This window comes from Neofelis nebulosa, chromosome 8 (genome assembly GCF_028018385.1).
Source record: "Neofelis nebulosa isolate mNeoNeb1 chromosome 8, mNeoNeb1.pri, whole genome shotgun sequence".
Lineage (NCBI taxonomy): Eukaryota > Metazoa > Chordata > Mammalia > Carnivora > Felidae > Neofelis > Neofelis nebulosa.
In genome coordinates this window covers 376,177-391,974 of record NC_080789.1, presented here as the reverse complement: position 1 = coordinate 391,974, position 15,798 = coordinate 376,177, and the positions used below count along the sequence as shown (strand labels likewise).

At 58.5% G+C, this 15,798-nt stretch overlaps 1 protein-coding gene across 1 annotated transcript; it reads left to right on the top strand.

Annotated features, from left to right (window-relative positions):
- The first annotated feature begins 431 nt into the window (after nucleotides 1-431).
- Nucleotides 432-10,070, top strand: MAPK8IP2 (mitogen-activated protein kinase 8 interacting protein 2). Its single transcript, XM_058740872.1, has 12 exons — nucleotides 432-724; nucleotides 1,696-1,801; nucleotides 3,094-3,378; nucleotides 3,537-3,630; nucleotides 3,736-4,989; nucleotides 5,251-5,326; nucleotides 5,459-5,631; nucleotides 5,763-5,872; nucleotides 6,531-6,635; nucleotides 6,779-6,849; nucleotides 8,798-8,896; nucleotides 9,322-10,070. The coding sequence occupies exons 1-12, from the start codon at nucleotides 660-662 to the stop codon at nucleotides 9,392-9,394; spliced, it is 2,511 nt and encodes an 836-aa protein (XP_058596855.1). The 5' UTR covers nucleotides 432-659; the 3' UTR covers nucleotides 9,395-10,070.
- Nucleotides 10,071-15,798: the final 5,728 nt, after the last annotated feature.

Here is a 15,798-nt window from a genome sequence, read left to right as displayed (position 1 = left end):
CCCTTAGGACCCGCAGCCAGCCCAGCCTCGGTCTCCATCCCCTCAGACCCAGGCTTGGGACCCCAACTCTTCTGATTCCTCGGGACGTCAGCTCAGCTCCGGGGCGGCACCCGCCCCTCCACGAGCCCCCACAATCCAATCCCACGGTTAACCAGAGGTCTGTGGACCTAGACAGCTGCCTTCCTCCACTTTCCCACCGTAGGGTTCTCATTTAAGGGTCTCACTCTGTCTCTCCCCACCCGCAGACCCTCCTGTACATATACCTAACCCTCATCCCCGCCAATCCGCTTCTCACCTGCTCCCCCCACCCCGAAAAAACCCCCAAACCCGATCGCTCCCGAACCAGAGCCTCTCAGTCAAACCATCTTCTCTCCTCCAACCAGCTTCCCCGCCGTCCCCCTCCCTCCCTCCCCTGTCCCCTCCCTCCTCTCCCGGATCCTCCCTCCCCTCCTCCCCTCCCCCTGCGGCGTTGCCGCTCGCCTGCCGCGGTGTCCTGGCAGGGTGTCGAGGTGTGTCGGCGGGCGGGGTGTCGCAGGGCGTGTCACGAGGTGACTCGGGGAGGGCTGAGGACCGAGGGAGGGAGCGACGAAGGGCGTGCGGGGCCGTCGCTCCGCGCACCCCTCCCCCCGCCGCAGTCGGCAGGCCTTTCCCCGGAGAAGATGGCGGATCGGGCGGAGATGTTTTCTCTTTCCACCTTTCACTCGCTGTCGCCGCCAGGCTGCAGGTACGCACTCTGGCGCCCCGGGCCTCGGCAGGCCCTTATCTTCCTACAGCCCCCGCCCCGACCCATCCCCAGCCTCCTCCGACCCGGGCCTGCCACCCCACCCCCATCGCCTTTGGGGACCCAAGCCCCAGTCCCCTGTCTGGTCCTAAGGCCTCTGACTCCTGTACATCCTCCTCCTTCCCTTCAGGGTCTATTTTTGTCCTCCCCTTCTCCCCCTTCTCCAGGCCTAATGCCCCTACCCCCATATCCCGCTAGGACCCTGTGCCGCACCCAGCTGGGGCAGCTGACCCCTCAAGGGTGGAGGACCTGGGTTGAGCCTTTGAGGGGCAGCCTGTCTGGGCAGGATGCTGAGCCGCCCTCTGTGCTTGGCAGTGTCCTTTTGGCCTTGCTGGGCCTTTTCTCTTTGCTGAAGGCCTGTCTTGGCCTGTAAAGCTCCGGGAGGGAGAGAGTTGAAATCAAGCCTGGAGCCCTGGGGGAAGGGACTGAGGTGGGGAGAAGGTTGGACCTTTGGGTGTAGACCTGCCTTAGACAGAATGCGAGACAAAGTGGCTAGACTCTGCTCTCAGAGCAGGCCCACCTGAACGCACCCCCCCTTCTGCTGCTGCAGCTTCAGCTCCCCCTTCCCCCCCTTCCCCCACTCTGCTCAGACTGACTCCCCTGGGGCTGAAGCTGTGACCCAGAGGGGCCTGTAGCCTGGAGGAGAGAGGAGGAGGGGGTGGGGAGGATTGGGGGGACAGATGGCTCTTCTGGACTGGCCATCGCTCAGATTGTGGGGGATCCACTGAAGAGCAGAGCTTGGGGTTCAAGGTGATGGCAGGATGTGGATCTGAGAATTGGGGTTTCTGGAGACCATGGGGCCCAGCAGCTGGGGGTTCCTCCTTAGGACCAGCCTCCAGACAGGGAGGGAGTCCAGGGGTGGCGGCCCCCTCAGGAGCCCTGTCCTTGCTCTCTGACCCTGGTCCCCTCCCCAGGCCCCCCCAGGACATAAGCCTGGAAGAATTTGACGACGAGGACCTGTCTGAGATCACCGATGACTGTGGCCTGGGCCTCAGCTATGACTCGGACCACTGCGAGAAGGTGGGAAATGGGCTGGGGTCATGGAACCCTGTTAAGGGAGAACGTCACTTCGGATCTGTTTAATGCTCACTTGGAGTTTTAGGGTGGGTCTGCGCTCAGCCTTGAAATAGAAATCCTTTGACTCCCCCCTCCCTTTTGGCCTCCTGGTCCAGGGTCTTCCTTGTTATCAAACCTCTCTTTTCTCAGACTCTATGCCCTCCACAGAGGGCTGTCCCTAGCATTCCTCCCCTGGCCCTGTCACTGGGCTAGCTTGGGGGAGGGGAGGTGTGCCTATGGTTTGGGTGCCTTCTGTCTTCAGACTACTTTCTAGGAAGATCTAACCCCTTCCAGCTGCCATCTCCTTCCTAACCCTATCCCCATCTCTCAAGCTTCCATCTCTCTGCCCTACGTCTCCACCCCTAATCTTTTCTCCTCCCCATCTCCTTCTTCTCTTCTCCCTCCCTTTCCCCACGTTTTTGTTTTTACTCACTCTAGAACATTTCTGAGGAACTGCCATGTGGCAAGTGCTGGGGGCTTCCAGGTGTGTGGAAGGAGAATGGGACCAGTGTGGCCCTTGCCCTTGGGAGCTTCTAACTCAGTAGGGGAGAAAGTCATAAGAGGCAATGGCTGGCTGCCTGAGTATCAAGGACTGGGCTCCTAGGTGCACTGAGGGGGAAGGGAACTCAACAGAGACTGAAGCCATTAGGGAGACTTTCTGGTGGAAATGGCACACAACCTTGCCCTTAGGGACAACTAGCTGGGGTTGGGCAGGTGAGGGAAGTAGGGAGTGGAGGAAAGTGATTAACTGTGTCAAAGGCCCTGAGGTGGGTGCAAGCTTGGCTTATCCTGGGCTGTCTTCATGCATTCCACTTAGCATCCACAGGCTAAGTCTTGTTTTCGGTGTAGGGTACACAATATGGACATGGCCCTGCTCTGGTGAGGCTTGCAGCTTGCTGGGGGTGTAGAGTAATTGTGAGTTGTGTCAAAGTGCTATGAAGGCAGGAGTGTTGGTGTCAAATGTGACGAGGTTTGGGAGCAACTTGAGGGTGGCAGGTGGGTTGCGGCCGCTCTGAGAATTTCTGTCACTTAAGCTTAAGAGTCTGGGCTCTTAGCAAGAACTGAAGGGATCCTTTTGTATCTTATGCGGGTTGAAAAACAAACAAATAAACAACTGATCAGTTGATGGGGAGCAGAGTGAACTGGAGTCTTCTCTCCCTTAACTTACAGTTTCCTGCTTTCCCCTTTCCTGACACCTGGAACCCCCAGTCACTATTGAGCTCTGGCCCAGCTCCGCCTGTCCCTCCTTCTTGCAGGACAGTCTCTCCCTGGGACGTTCGGAGCAGCCGCACCCCATCTGCTCCTTCCAGGATGACTTCCAGGAGTTTGAGATGATCGATGACAATGAAGAGGAGGAGGAGGAAGAAGAGGAGGAGGAGGAGGAGGAAGAAGAGGAGGAAGGAGAAGGGGAGGGCAAGGAGGGAGGAGGCCCTGGCTTAGAGGCCCCTGCCCCAGAGGGGGCCCTGATCCCCTCCCCCTCCATGGAGGAGCCCCACAAGAATCGGCCCACCACGCTCCACCTGACTACACTGGGAGCCCAGGTGAGCACCCAGACCCACCTACAGCACCCTGGAACTAAACCTGGGTTTCCACCATCTGGAACTCTGCTCCCCACGACAGCCTGTCCTACCCCTGAGAGCTGGAGACCCTCCTCGGCACCACTGTCTTACTGCTGTTCCCCCCTCCCCCCCCCCCCCAGGACTCTCTGAACAACAATGGAGGCTTTGCCCCAGCGCCTCCAGCTTCCTGGCAGGAAACAGTCCTGTGCTCACCTCCCCAGGAGCCCCTCAGAGGTTAGCAGGGTGGTGGTGCTGGTGGTGGGGTCACAGGAGGTGAGGGGGGGAGGAAGGGAGGAAGGGAACCTGGTGGGCTTGCTGACATATACCCCTGCTCGGCAGAGTCACCCGCCCCCCTCCAGCCCACAGACGCGAGCCCCTGCAGGGCACAGTCGCCTGTGCGCCCAGGCTGCGATTGCGAAGGGAACCGGCCGGCGGACCCCCCCGCGCCCTGTGGGGCCTCGCCCTCGTCAGATCCTGGCATCGAGGCCGACCTGGGCAGCCGCTCCAGCGGGGGCCGCGGAGGCCGGCGCAGCAGCCAGGAGCTGTCGTCGCCAGGCTCCGACTCGGAGGACGCTGGGGCCGCACGCCTGGGGCGCATGATTTCCTCCATCTCCGAGACGGAGCTGGAGCTGAGCAGCGACGGCGGCAGTAGCAGCAGCGGCCGCTCCTCGCACCTCACCAACTCCATCGAGGAGGCCTCGTCGCCTGCCTCCGAGCCCGAGCCCGAGCCCGAGGCCCCGTGCGAGCCCCCGCGCCGCCCCGCCTTCCTGCCGGTGGGCCACGACGACACCAACAGCGAGTACGAGTCAGGGTCCGAGTCCGAGCCAGACCTCAGCGAGGACGCCGACTCGCCCTGGCTGCTCAGCAACCTCGTGAGCCGCATGATCTCCGAGGGCTCCTCGCCCATCCGCTGTCCTGGCCAGTGTCTGTCCCCCGCGTCGCGTCCCTCGGGGGAGCCCGTATCGCCGGCTGGCGGGGCCACACAGGCCCCTGAGGCGGCTGCGGGGCCGGGCGGCGTGGAGCTGGTGGACATAGAGACGCTGTGCGGGCCGCCGCCGCCCGTGCCCTCGGCACCCCGGCCTGGCCCTGCGCAGCCCGGGCCCTGCCTCTTCCTCAGCAACCCCACACGCGACACGATCACGCCGCTGTGGGCCGCTCCGGGCCGCGGCGCCCGTCCCGGCCGCGCCTGCTCCGCCGCCTGCTCGGAGGAGGAGGACGACGAGGAGGAAGAGGAAGAGGATGACACTGAAGACAAGGCGGGGCCCCCTGGGGGCCGGAGCGCGGGCCCCGCGGCGCCGCTGGACGCCTCGCTGGTGTACGATGCGGTCAAGTACACGCTGGTGGTGGACGAGCACACGCAGCTAGAGCTGGTGAGCCTTCGGCGCTGCGCTGGCCTCGGGGAGGCCAGCGAGGAGGACAGCGGCGGGGAGGCCAGCGAGGAGGACAGCGGCGGGGAGGCCAGCGAGGAAGAGACAGCGGCTGCACTTCTGAGTGGCGGTCAGGGCCCGGAGGACGCCTCCCCAGACAGCCCTGACCTCACCTTCTCCAAGAAGTTCCTCAATGTCTTTGTCAACAGCACATCTCGTTCTTCCAGTGAGTGGGAAGTGGGGGAAGGGGGATGGTCCCGGGGAGCAGGCAGGTCCCCAGAGTGCGCCCAGGGCAGCCTGAGGTCCCTCACGGGGCGGGGACGCCTGCAGGGATCGGTGCTCCTCCTCGCCCCGATGGGCTGGTTCCCTTTCCCTCCCTGACTCAGGACGACCTACAGCAGACTGTTGGGGGGAGGAAGTTGGCCAGGCCTTCAAGTACTTTCCTTTCCCACCTCTGAGTCTGTCTTTCCCTGCCTCTGTCTCTCAGGCACCGAGTCCTTTGGCCTTTTTTCCTGCTTGGTCAACGGGGAGGAGCGAGAGCAAACCCATCGGGCCGTCTTCAGGTACTGCCTCCTCACGTGCCGGCAGTGATCCCCAACCTTGGTCTGCAGACATCGTTGGGCCCGAGGGGGGGGACGCATCCCAGCCAGTGCTGCCCCTCCTCCAGTGATTTCCCACCTCTGACCTCATCTCAGGTTCATCCCCCGCCATCCGGATGAACTGGAGCTGGATGTGGATGACCCGGTGCTGGTGGAGGCCGAGGAGGACGACTTCTGGTTCCGTGGCTTCAACATGCGCACGGGGGAGCGTGGGGTCTTCCCTGCCTTCTACGCCCACGCGGTGCCCGGCCCTGCCAAGGACCTGCTGGGTGAGGTCCCATCCCCGAGGTGTAGTTTGCTACCCAGCCGCCTTCCTCCCCTCCCCCCACCCCCCCCACCCCCCGCCACTGGCCTGATCTAGACCCCCTATGATACTCCCCTCCCCTCTCCACCCCTCCAGGGAGCAAGCGGAGTCCCTGCTGGGTGGAGCGGTTCGACGTGCAGTTCCTGGGCTCTGTAGAGGTGCCCTGTCACCAGGGCAATGGCATCCTGTGTGCAGCCATGCAGAAGGTCAGTCTGGAGGCAGGGCTCCACCTCAGTCCGGTAGGCTTGCACAGCCTCTGGAGGCCCCAGGCCTCTGACCACAGAGGGTTCAGGTGGGGCCTTGGGAGCCTCAGGGGGCAGGGATCCCAGCTCTGATTCAGAGGCCTGGTCAGAGGGCAGAGCTTGGCAGCTGCCTCCCAGCACCTCGGGGTCTCTTGGCGGGCTCAGTGGGACCTCTACTTTCCTGCAGTCCATCTTCTTTTTGCCTGCAAATCAAGACCAACTCTCATACGTCCTTTCCTCCGTCATTTGCTCCCTCATTTGTTCTTAGTCAACATTTAATGAGCACCTGCCCTCTACTGGTCCTGTGACTGAGTAGAAAAGCAGCGGAAGAGCAGGACGGCCCTGTGCCTGAGAACTCCCATCCAGCTCGTGGGGTGGGCAGTGAGGAGGCCGGGGGTGGTGGGAGCTGTGGTCCTGTCTGGAGGAACAGAAGGAAATGGCAGGCTTTGTGCAGAGAGGTGACCAGGTGGTCCTGAGCCTAAGGAGTGGCCAAGACCCCTGGCTCACACGTTCGAGAGTCAGTGCCAAGAGCGTTCATCCATAATGCAAATGTTGCACCAAGGGGAGACGAAGACACCCTTGTAGGCCCTTGAGACCCTCTCTCCCCTAACTTCTTCCCCAGATTGCTACTGCCCGGAAGCTGACGGTCCACCTGCGTCCTCCTGCCTCCTGTGACCTTGAGATTTCCCTTCGGGGGGTCAAGCTGAGTCTAAGCGGAGGACCTGAGGTGGGGGTGTAGGGGTCTGGGGCACAGGGGAGGCGGGGACAGGCTAAGGCAAGAGGGTCCGACGGAGGCAGGGTGGCAGGGGTGCCAGGAGTGGCTCCAGGCCCTCCGTCTAACTTGGCAGACACCTGCCGCCTCTGCTCTAGTTCCAGCATTGCAGCCACTTCTTCCAGATGAAGAACATCTCCTTCTGTGGCTGCCATCCCCGCAACAGCTGGTGAGAGCCTTCTCTTCCTCAGAGCCCCCATAAAACCCCAGGGCCGCCCCTCTATGATTCCCGTCCTCCACCGCCCTGACTGCCCCGCCTGCAGCCACGGGGCTCTGTGAGTTGAGCCCTTACATGGCGCCCGCTCTGCGCTGGGCTCAGGAGACACGGATAAAACAAGCTCCCATCTGGTCCGGGTGGGGAGACAGACACATAGACAAGTCAGCACTAGAAGCATCTGTCGGGGCCTGGCAGATGTCGCTGTGGGGCTCCAGTGAGCAGACCTGTAGAGAGGTGGGTGAGTTCTCTTGGGACTCGGGTGGGGACTGGAAGGCATTCTGTGAGCCTTGGAAGACAAGTAAGTAACGGGGCAGGTCTTGGTAGGGAGCCAGGTGAGCCAAGGCTGTGGGTGGGGGGTACTAGGTGTCTTGGGGAACAGCTGGAATGAGGCTGGAGGGACACTAGGAGTACCGGTGGCCTTTGGCTCTGTCAAAGAGCTTGTATTTCATCCCATCTGCAGCGGTGTCACTGAGTGTGACTCAGTCGGGTTGACCAGCTGGCTTGTCAGGATGCAGAGCTGGAGTAGAGTGCCAGGGCTCAGACCAAACAGCAGGGCGCTCGGGCACCACAGGACTGGTCTGCATGGAGGCCACACCTGCACGGGCGGCGGGCTGAGGGGGGGCTGAGTTACCGGGAGGGAAACTGCATGTGCCACAAGCTCAGGTCTGGACACCTAAACACGACCCAAGCGCAAGCGCATGAGAGAAGGATGGTCAGACCAGTGGTTTAGGATTCAAGCAGTGGAGGTGGTGGGGGGAGGGGAGGGGACACAGGAGCTGCTCTCCTGGCCCAGACCTTCCTAATATGCATTGCTCTAGAACTCGGCGCAGTCCTTCATGGTAAGGAGGCGCTAATGAAACAGCGTTAGGCGAAGGGGTAGCTCATTTCCTTGTGAAGGAGGCAGCAGGTCCGGAATGTGCCGGATGAAACTGGGGTACGTGGCTTGTTAGGTCACAGATTGCCACAAGTACTCCTGCGCTGCCACAGACTGGCCGTGCGTCCTCGGGCAGGTTTCTGACTGCCTCGGCGCCTCCTTTCCATCATCTAGAGACAGTAAACAGGACACTGACCTCACGGAGCTGTCGTGAAGTTTATGTGAGGCGAGAGCAGGAAGGGCTGAGGGCGGTGCCCAGGACTCGGTAGCCCCATCGAAGCGCCGGTGACTATAAATGTGACTGAACGCGGCGTTTGAGATGCGGCTCTTCACCGACAGCACGAGCATGTTGTTTTGGCCGTGACACTGTCATGTGGATTCCCATGTGGCAGAACCACAGGAGCCCAATCCAGTGTGATGTGGGTTGGATGGGCCACAGTGGGGGAGACTCCAGACTCATGCCGCGGGGCTCTGACAGGCTCTCCCTCCGGACGGTAACTTTCGTTAATGTCTTCGTGAAGAGAACAGGGCAGATTCAGGGAAGAGTTGGGGCGGTGACTGAAAGGTTGTGACAGAACCAGAGTGGGAGGTGTCTCTCCATGAAGAGGGTTTTGCGGGTTGAGGGCCAACGCCATGCCCCGAATCAGAGCTCAGATAAGAGCTGCAAGGGTTGGCAGGACCAGAGATGGGACTGAGCAGGCTCACGTGACTCACATCTAGAGGGCAGGAGGGAGGCCCTGCTGTGTGCTCTGGGTGGGGAGCCACGGAGGCGGGTGGCCCCGGCGGGGCACCCCTGTCGTGGAGAAAGTAACACGGGCCACTCACTCCTCTTAGGTGCCGAGCACTGTGCTTGCGCTAGAGCCCAAAAAGTCACCTTGAAATCTGGAAGTCCTGTGACCCACACACTGTCCCCCCCCCCCCCCCTTACTCTCTTCCGGAGCCCTCTGTCCCTGACTCCTCTGCAGATCTTAAGGGGGGCCTGAGGTGTGTGTGCTCTCACGTTCTTCTGCACCAACTCCCCTTCAGCTATTTCGGCTTCATCACCAAACACCCTCTGCTGAGCCGTTTTGCCTGCCACGTCTTTGTGTCCCAGGAGTCCATGAGGCCCGTGGCCCAGAGCGTGGGGTGAGCTGGGGTGGGGAGGGTTGGCTGGGGGGCGTGTGGGACGCAGAACTGGTGCGTGAGTGCCCGGCGGGGGGTGGGGAGAGTAGGGCTGGGAAGACAGGCAGGGAGGTGAGGTTTGTGGGGAAGGCCTGGCATGGGGTGGGGAGTTTGTACGGGAGGGAGGGGAAGGCCAGATGAGGAGCCATAGAGCTGGAGAGTTGGAAGAAGTTGATGGAAAGCAAGTTTGCAGACGTGGGGCAGGAGCCTAGGGGGAGGGTGCTGGGGGTGGAAGGGGCATGTTGCCCCACGGGCCTGGAGAGCTGAGGAATGGGGTCCAGGGGTGACGTGGGCAGGCCCAGCTGGGTGAGGAGGGAGAAGGTGGGGCGTGGGGGTGCGGGTGACTCAGGTGGCCCCGAGTGGCTGGTAGATGACGCTCTCCCCCCCAGCCGCGCCTTCCTGGAGTACTACCAGGAGCACCTGGAGTACGCCTGCCCCACAGAGGACATCTACCTGGAGTAGCCGCCCCCGGTCTCCTGCTGCGGGTGCAGCTGGGGCTGGGCGTGTCTCAAGAAGCCACTGCGGCTTTGGCAAGAACTGGACTGGGGGCACGTGGGAACTGGCGTCCAGGGAGTTTCCTCCGTGCTCCCCAGGGGCTTCGGGAGAGAGGAGTCCGCACCTCTCCACTTTCCCTCCGATCCGTTCTTTCTCTCTGTGTCGCCCTCACCTGCCCCTTGACCTCCTCCTATCTCCTTGTTTCTGTCTCTGCCCCTCTCTGTGCCTGCAAACCCTCACCCTCTGCTCTTTACTTGGGGTCAGAACTGGGAGGGTTGTAGAGGAAGGAGAGGCTCTAGGTGGCCAGTGGCACCAAGCTCCCAGGTGATCCCCTCCTGCCCCTCCCCTGTGATTTATAAAGGAATTTTAATTTTTATAGTGAATCTCAAGGGATTATCCCATCCTTGACCACAGGGACAAAGAGAGGGACCCCCATACTGCCCTCCGTGGAGCTCAGGGGGAAGCAGGGAGGGGTTCCCCAGAAGGGGCTTGGGGGAGATTAGGAGTAGCTCTGGACGCTTACCCCAAGCCCCCAGACGCTAGAAGGAGGGCGCCCGCCCTGGCCCTGGTCGCACCAGCGTCCGCTTCGCCGCTGCACACTCCCCGCAGTCTAGCGCCTCAATAAACTCTCTGCTTGGTGTGACACTGGCTGTTTCTGGGGGACGGTGGCACAGATAAGGGACTGGGAGCTGCCCCTGGCAGTGGGGACCAAGACTCCACGTTGATGGAGTCGTGAGAAGTACTCTCCAAAATCATGCCGTGGACCTTCCTGGGGATTCTCCCCAAATGTGCTGGATTGGCCAGGGAGGAAGCTGGGCCCAGAGAAAGAGAGGGGGCACTGGTCACACCTGTGTGTTCCTCTGTCCACACCAGAGCTCCAGGCTGGGGGTGGTGGTCACATGGGGGAGCTGGTATGGCTCAGATCAGTGTGTGTGTGTGTGTGTGTGTGTGTGTGCGCGCGCGCGCGTGCGCCCATGGGTGTATATGCACGCTTGTGACTGTGTGAGAGGGAGAGCAGGGGGTCAGTCTGTTTCAATCTTAAAATTGGTGTTGAAAAATTTTTCACAGAAATCCAGAAGAAGAAATGTGGCTATTTGTCACTAGGCCTCTAGCTGGTTGCAGATACTATCTGCCGGAGAATGGGTTTCCTGTCCCCGGTCCCCAGGTGAGCCCCAGATCTTGGGTGCTGAGGTCAGCGTGACAGGCAGGGCCTTCATGAGGGTGGGTCTGGGTCCTTCCCCCAGAGCCAGACCAGTGCAACCAACACTAGGAAGATTACAGGGCAAGTTATGAAATGAGAGTGAGTGATGGGAGGGTTAGACAGATTCACTGCATATAAATTTAAAACTAGTGTCTATGAAAACCACACGCTGTGGGGATGCCCGGATGGCTCAGCTGGTTGAGCATCTGACTCGATTTTGGCTCAGGTCATGATCTCACGGTCATGAGTTTGAGCCCTGCATGGGGCTCTGTGCTGACGGTGCAGAGCCTGCTTGTGATTCTCTCTCTCCCCACTCGCGTGCTGTAAATAAATAAGTAAATAAATAAACAAACTTAAAAAAATCACATGCCTCTACTCAAAATAAGAGTTAATAAATGGTCCGGACCTTTGGTATGTAGACAGCCCCACCAACAGAGCAGGGACTAGCTGCGCAGTGGACACGCAGCTTACAAACCAGGACACGGGAACGTTCCAGCTCTACTGTCGAGAGTTCAAGTAGAATGTCTGTGAGGAGACTTTCCCACTAAGTTGTGATGAGGCAGAGAGCCCTGGCTGTGTATGTTTGAAACTTGCACCCTAATGTACCTGGGCACGGAAGCATGACCCACAGATCCTCTGGCTGCATCACCAAAAGGACCCCCCCCCCCCCCCCGCCAACCCACCTGCACTCTGCTCTTCCTTCACTCAGGTGGGAATTCTCCATGCCCTGCCCTCCTGTCCTCACTGCCTTTCTGTCTTCACTGTCCTCACTGTCCTCCTGCCCTCACTGCCCTCCTGTCCTCCTGCCCTCCTGTCCTCCTGCCCTCCTGTCCTCCTGCCCTTCTGTCCTCCTGCCCTTCTGTCCTCACTGCCCTCACTGCCCTCCTGTCTTCCTGCCCTCCTGCCCTTCTGTCGTACTGCCCTCACTGCCCTCACTGTCTTCACTGTCCTCACTGCCCTCCTGCCCTCCTGTCCTCACTGCTCTCACTGTCCTCCTGCCCTCGCTGCCCTCCTGTCCTCCTGCCCTTCTGTCCTCACTGCCCTCTGTCTTCCTGCCCTCCTGCCCTTCTGTCCTCCTGCCCTCCTGTCCTCACTGCCCTCCTGTCCTCACTGCCCTCTTGTCCTCACTGCCCACCTGTGCTCACTGTCCTCATTCATCTCAGGAAAGGCACCACATGCCCACCCACACCTCCACCTCAGTTCCTCCAAATCATCTCCCCATTTTTCTGTAGCATTAACCTTTCCCTCCAGCTTGGCCACGTTTGGGTGTCCTTTATCTGGAACGGCTCCCTCTTAGCAGGACCCTTCCCATACCTGCCCATCTTTCTTCCGTCTCTTTGACCTCCTTTCCTGCACCTGCCTGTCTTTCTTCCCCTTTCCAGCTGCTCCTTGAATCTCAGGGTTTCCTCTAGTTCAGCTGTGCTGCAGACCCCATCCCTGGCTGCGTCCTGGGTTCTCTCACTGGCTTCTTCCCTTGGACTCAATGCCTTCCCTGTACAGAGCTCCAACATTCTGCCTCTGAGCAGACCACTTGGCTCAGTCGTGTGCTACACATTAACTCCCCAATCCCAGCTGACACTGGAAGCCACTCCTTCAGCGGGTCAGTGGGCTGGGGCTTTGCAGAGTACCGTAAATGCAATGACCCCAATGAGAGCACTGAGGCGCAGAGGGCCCAGACAGCTCAGTAGGGGCTGTGGACACTTAGAACTCACATAAGCATCTCCCCACCTGCTCTTGTTTAACTGTGTTCTGGGTTTTACGCTTTTTCTCGGGCACCTGAACTAGAGTTGCCCTAGAGACCCCATTGCAGCTGCCTTCACCTCCACCCCGTCACCCCTAAGTCTGCCCCTTCATCCCCCCACCTCTGCCTGGATCAAGCCACCTTGACGTCCACCTATGTATCTCTGTGCGTCAAAGGCCTCCTCCGGGCTTCCTGCCTCAACCGGCATCTGTGAATCCACTGGCACTTTTAACCCCACGCTTTTAAACAGAAACCTCAGCAGACCACTATCCCTCCTAAACTGCAGTGGCTCCCTATCAAAACTGCCCTGTTCCTGCCCCTCTCGCGGCCCCAGTCCCTCCACCCCATTTCTGCCCTTGGAACCTCTGAGCTTCCTGTGGTCATCTGTTGTCCTCTGTATGTTGCTGGGTGACCTGTCCTCCTGGGTGCTGGGGGACCCTGAGCCTTGGAGTTGGATTAGGGGTCTCTCCTGCTTGCTCCCCTGGCAGAGGCTGTGGAATATGAGTCCAAGAGAGCAGGGGTGTGGCTGATGCCCCCTGTCCTCTGGGAGCCCAGTGCACACATGCTGAAGTCCTTGGAGCCCTGTGTGCTGAGTAAGACTCTAATGCCATGGCTCTGACTTCTGGAAACCAGGCTAAGGATAAGATTCTAAACGAAAAGCTTTGTATTCATTCTTGTTTAAAATGTTGAAAGCATAAAAATCTAAATTTTGACCAGCTAAATTTAAGGTATACTTACCTAATTGAAATATCGGACAGGTATGAAAAAAGTAATAACCCAGAAAACATTTGTTATGCTATGGTAGGACAAAAAGTGTGCAGAACCTGTGTTAGAAAAAAGAGTGAACGTGAAGAAGGGCGGTTTCACTGCTTCTCTTCCTTTTTTCCTGTATGAACTTAATTGTTTCAAGTATTATATGTGCTTATTAGAGACTCCCAAGTGCAATAGAAACATCCACAGAAAAACTAAAAATACAAAAGTAAAGGTATATTAATTAAACGCAAACAAAAAAGGTTATTGGACCACAATAAAAGTACGCATCTCTGGATGTTGATGAGGCTTCCATGAACTTGCCCTGCAGACAAGGCCAAGAACAGCACTTCATCACATAGTGCTCATTATCATTTTTATAAACACTATTCAAAATAGAATTTGTCTATTTTTTAAAGTGTTATTTTTCCATTATAAAGAGCACACGGTCATTATGGGAATTTTGGACACTGCAGAAAATAGAAGGAAGATAAAAAAAAATTCTCATATCAACTCAAAGACAACTATTGCTAATATTCTGGTGTATTTTTTCTAGTCTCCTTTCTCTCTCTCTCTCTCTCTCTCTCTCTATATATATATATATATATAGATTTATATATATATAATTAATGAAGTACAACAAACATACATCCACCCTGGATTTTACATTCTGCATATAGAGAACACAGTTATTTTGGGATGTCAATGAAAATATTTCAACAATAGATCATATAATAGGTGTGATGCAAAGCATTCAGCTCTAAGAGAAAACACCAGGGAGACCGATCTGATCAATTAGGGTACGAGGTGTGGAGGCTGGCTTGGCTACTAGAAGAAGGCTACTTGGAACATAGCAGGCTCCTTCCCTTGGTCCTGGTCTTGGGTGCTTGGTCTTTGTCCTCATGACTGCCTGAAGGCTGCTGTACCTCCTGGCACTGTGCTCAATTTCATGCCAGAAGAAGAGCATGGACAAAGGGGCAGGCAGCTGGTCTTGCAAGAGCCCCACTGAGTGCCCTGGTGAGGAGTGGGAAGGGGAGAGGCACTGGGGGGAGGAGAAGCTGGTGGAGACCCAAACTCCAGGCCTCCCTGAGCCATCACCTGAAGGATGGGGAACAGGAACATTTACCTGCTGGCTCCTGGCCCCCACCAGTTGAGAGCTGCCCCAGGAGTGTGCAGCCCACAGGCAGGCTGAGAGCAGAGTGAAGAAGCAAGTCCTTTTAGGATGGCCCAGCCAGCCACAGCTGAGGTCAGAAGGCCTGCCCCCAACTTCTGAGCCTCTCAAGCTGAGCAGTGTTTCTGAGTTCCTCAAAAGAGGCACAGAGGGCAAACCCCATGACCAGGGAGCCTGGCGGAAGACCCTCCTCCAAGTGCCAAGTGGGGATCCAAGACCACCCCCGAGGATGAGGGTGATGGGACGTGAATGGCACTCTCTCTGCAGAGGTGATGTTAAGGAACACCGCCTTGGTGCTGAGCAGAGCCAGGGCACCGGGCTCCTTATCCCCAAAACCGCTGCCGTGAGCTGGCCTTGCCTGGCTTGCAGGTGTGGACACAGGTGTGGCGGGACCTGCACGAGTGTGAGGTGTGTGGGGGTGGGAATTGGCGCATAGCATGGAATCTCTCCCCGAACATGCCCCCCACCCTGCATGGATCATGTCCTGTGGGACTGGCACATAACCCAGAAGACAGGACCTGGCACATGTCTAACTTCCACTCCCGAGGTCACACCCACCAAATCCAAGGTCAGCTGCACTGCTACTGCTCCCTCACACCTGTGAATGAAGTCCTTTTATGCGCAGAACTTTGCAGCGAGGAGGATAAAACGGTCTACCCAAAGCTGTCTCAGCCTTCGTTTGAGTTGGTGGCAAAAAGGAGAACTTTGATTTTATTTTTTATTTCTTCATGAGATTTGGAGCAGACAGGAGCAGCTGGCTCCTGGCCCCTGCCCTGTGCAAGGCCCCACCCCTGCAGAACCCCACTCACCACCCGGTGGGCCCAGGACTCCTCGCCTTCATCTAGACAGAACATGCTGACCCTGGAGGGCACGACCTGCGCTCCTTTGGGGCATCCTGCATGAGGCTTACACGCAGAGGAGGCTGACCACCCTGCACTTGTGGGCAGCAGAGGGGCATGGAGGAAGCTCCTGGGAAGGGGGCCAGCCTGAGCGGGCTCAGCACCACCAGCCACCAGGATGTGCCCCGTTCTTCCCCAGGGACCTCCAGGTAGGGACTGGACTGTGCAGCCCACATGGGGGGTGGCATCTCAGGGGAGGTGACCTGTCCAGTCAGGGTGGCAAAGGAGACAGAGGAGGTCATGCTGTTCAGACACAGCTCGTCTCCCAGGCAGGCCCCCCACCCAGGGGTGGCAGGGTGGGCACAGGTGGGCCCCCAGGGCTGTGCCTCATGTCTCCAGGAAGCAGTGCCCCATCTGCTACCTCAAACACAGCACATTATACTGAATCTCTGGCAGGGACCTGGATGGCAGGGACCAGTCCTCTCTCCGCCAGCCCACATTGGCTGGGATTATGGGAATGGGGGTTAGTATTTAATTTCCTTCTGTATCAGTTAGCATTTTGTGGTCACAACCAAACTATAAAAACTGACTCTTGATAACTTAACCAAAAGGAAATTTATTGGGGGGGGTGCTGGAGACTCCCAGGGGAGAAAGGAAGGCAAGACAAGG

Bases quoted from the DNA above. Each gene is read 5' to 3' on its own strand.
- MAPK8IP2 (XM_058740872.1), top strand. From the start codon at position 660: ATGGCGGATCGGGCGGAGATGTTTTCTCTTTCCACCTTTCACTCGCTG. The intron at 725-1,695 runs GTACGCACTCTG...TCCCCTCCCCAG, and splicing joins CTGTCGCCGCCAGGCTGCAG to GCCCCCCCAGGACATAAGCC. The intron at 5,327-5,458 runs GTACTGCCTCCT...ACCTCATCTCAG, and splicing joins ACCCATCGGGCCGTCTTCAG to GTTCATCCCCCGCCATCCGG.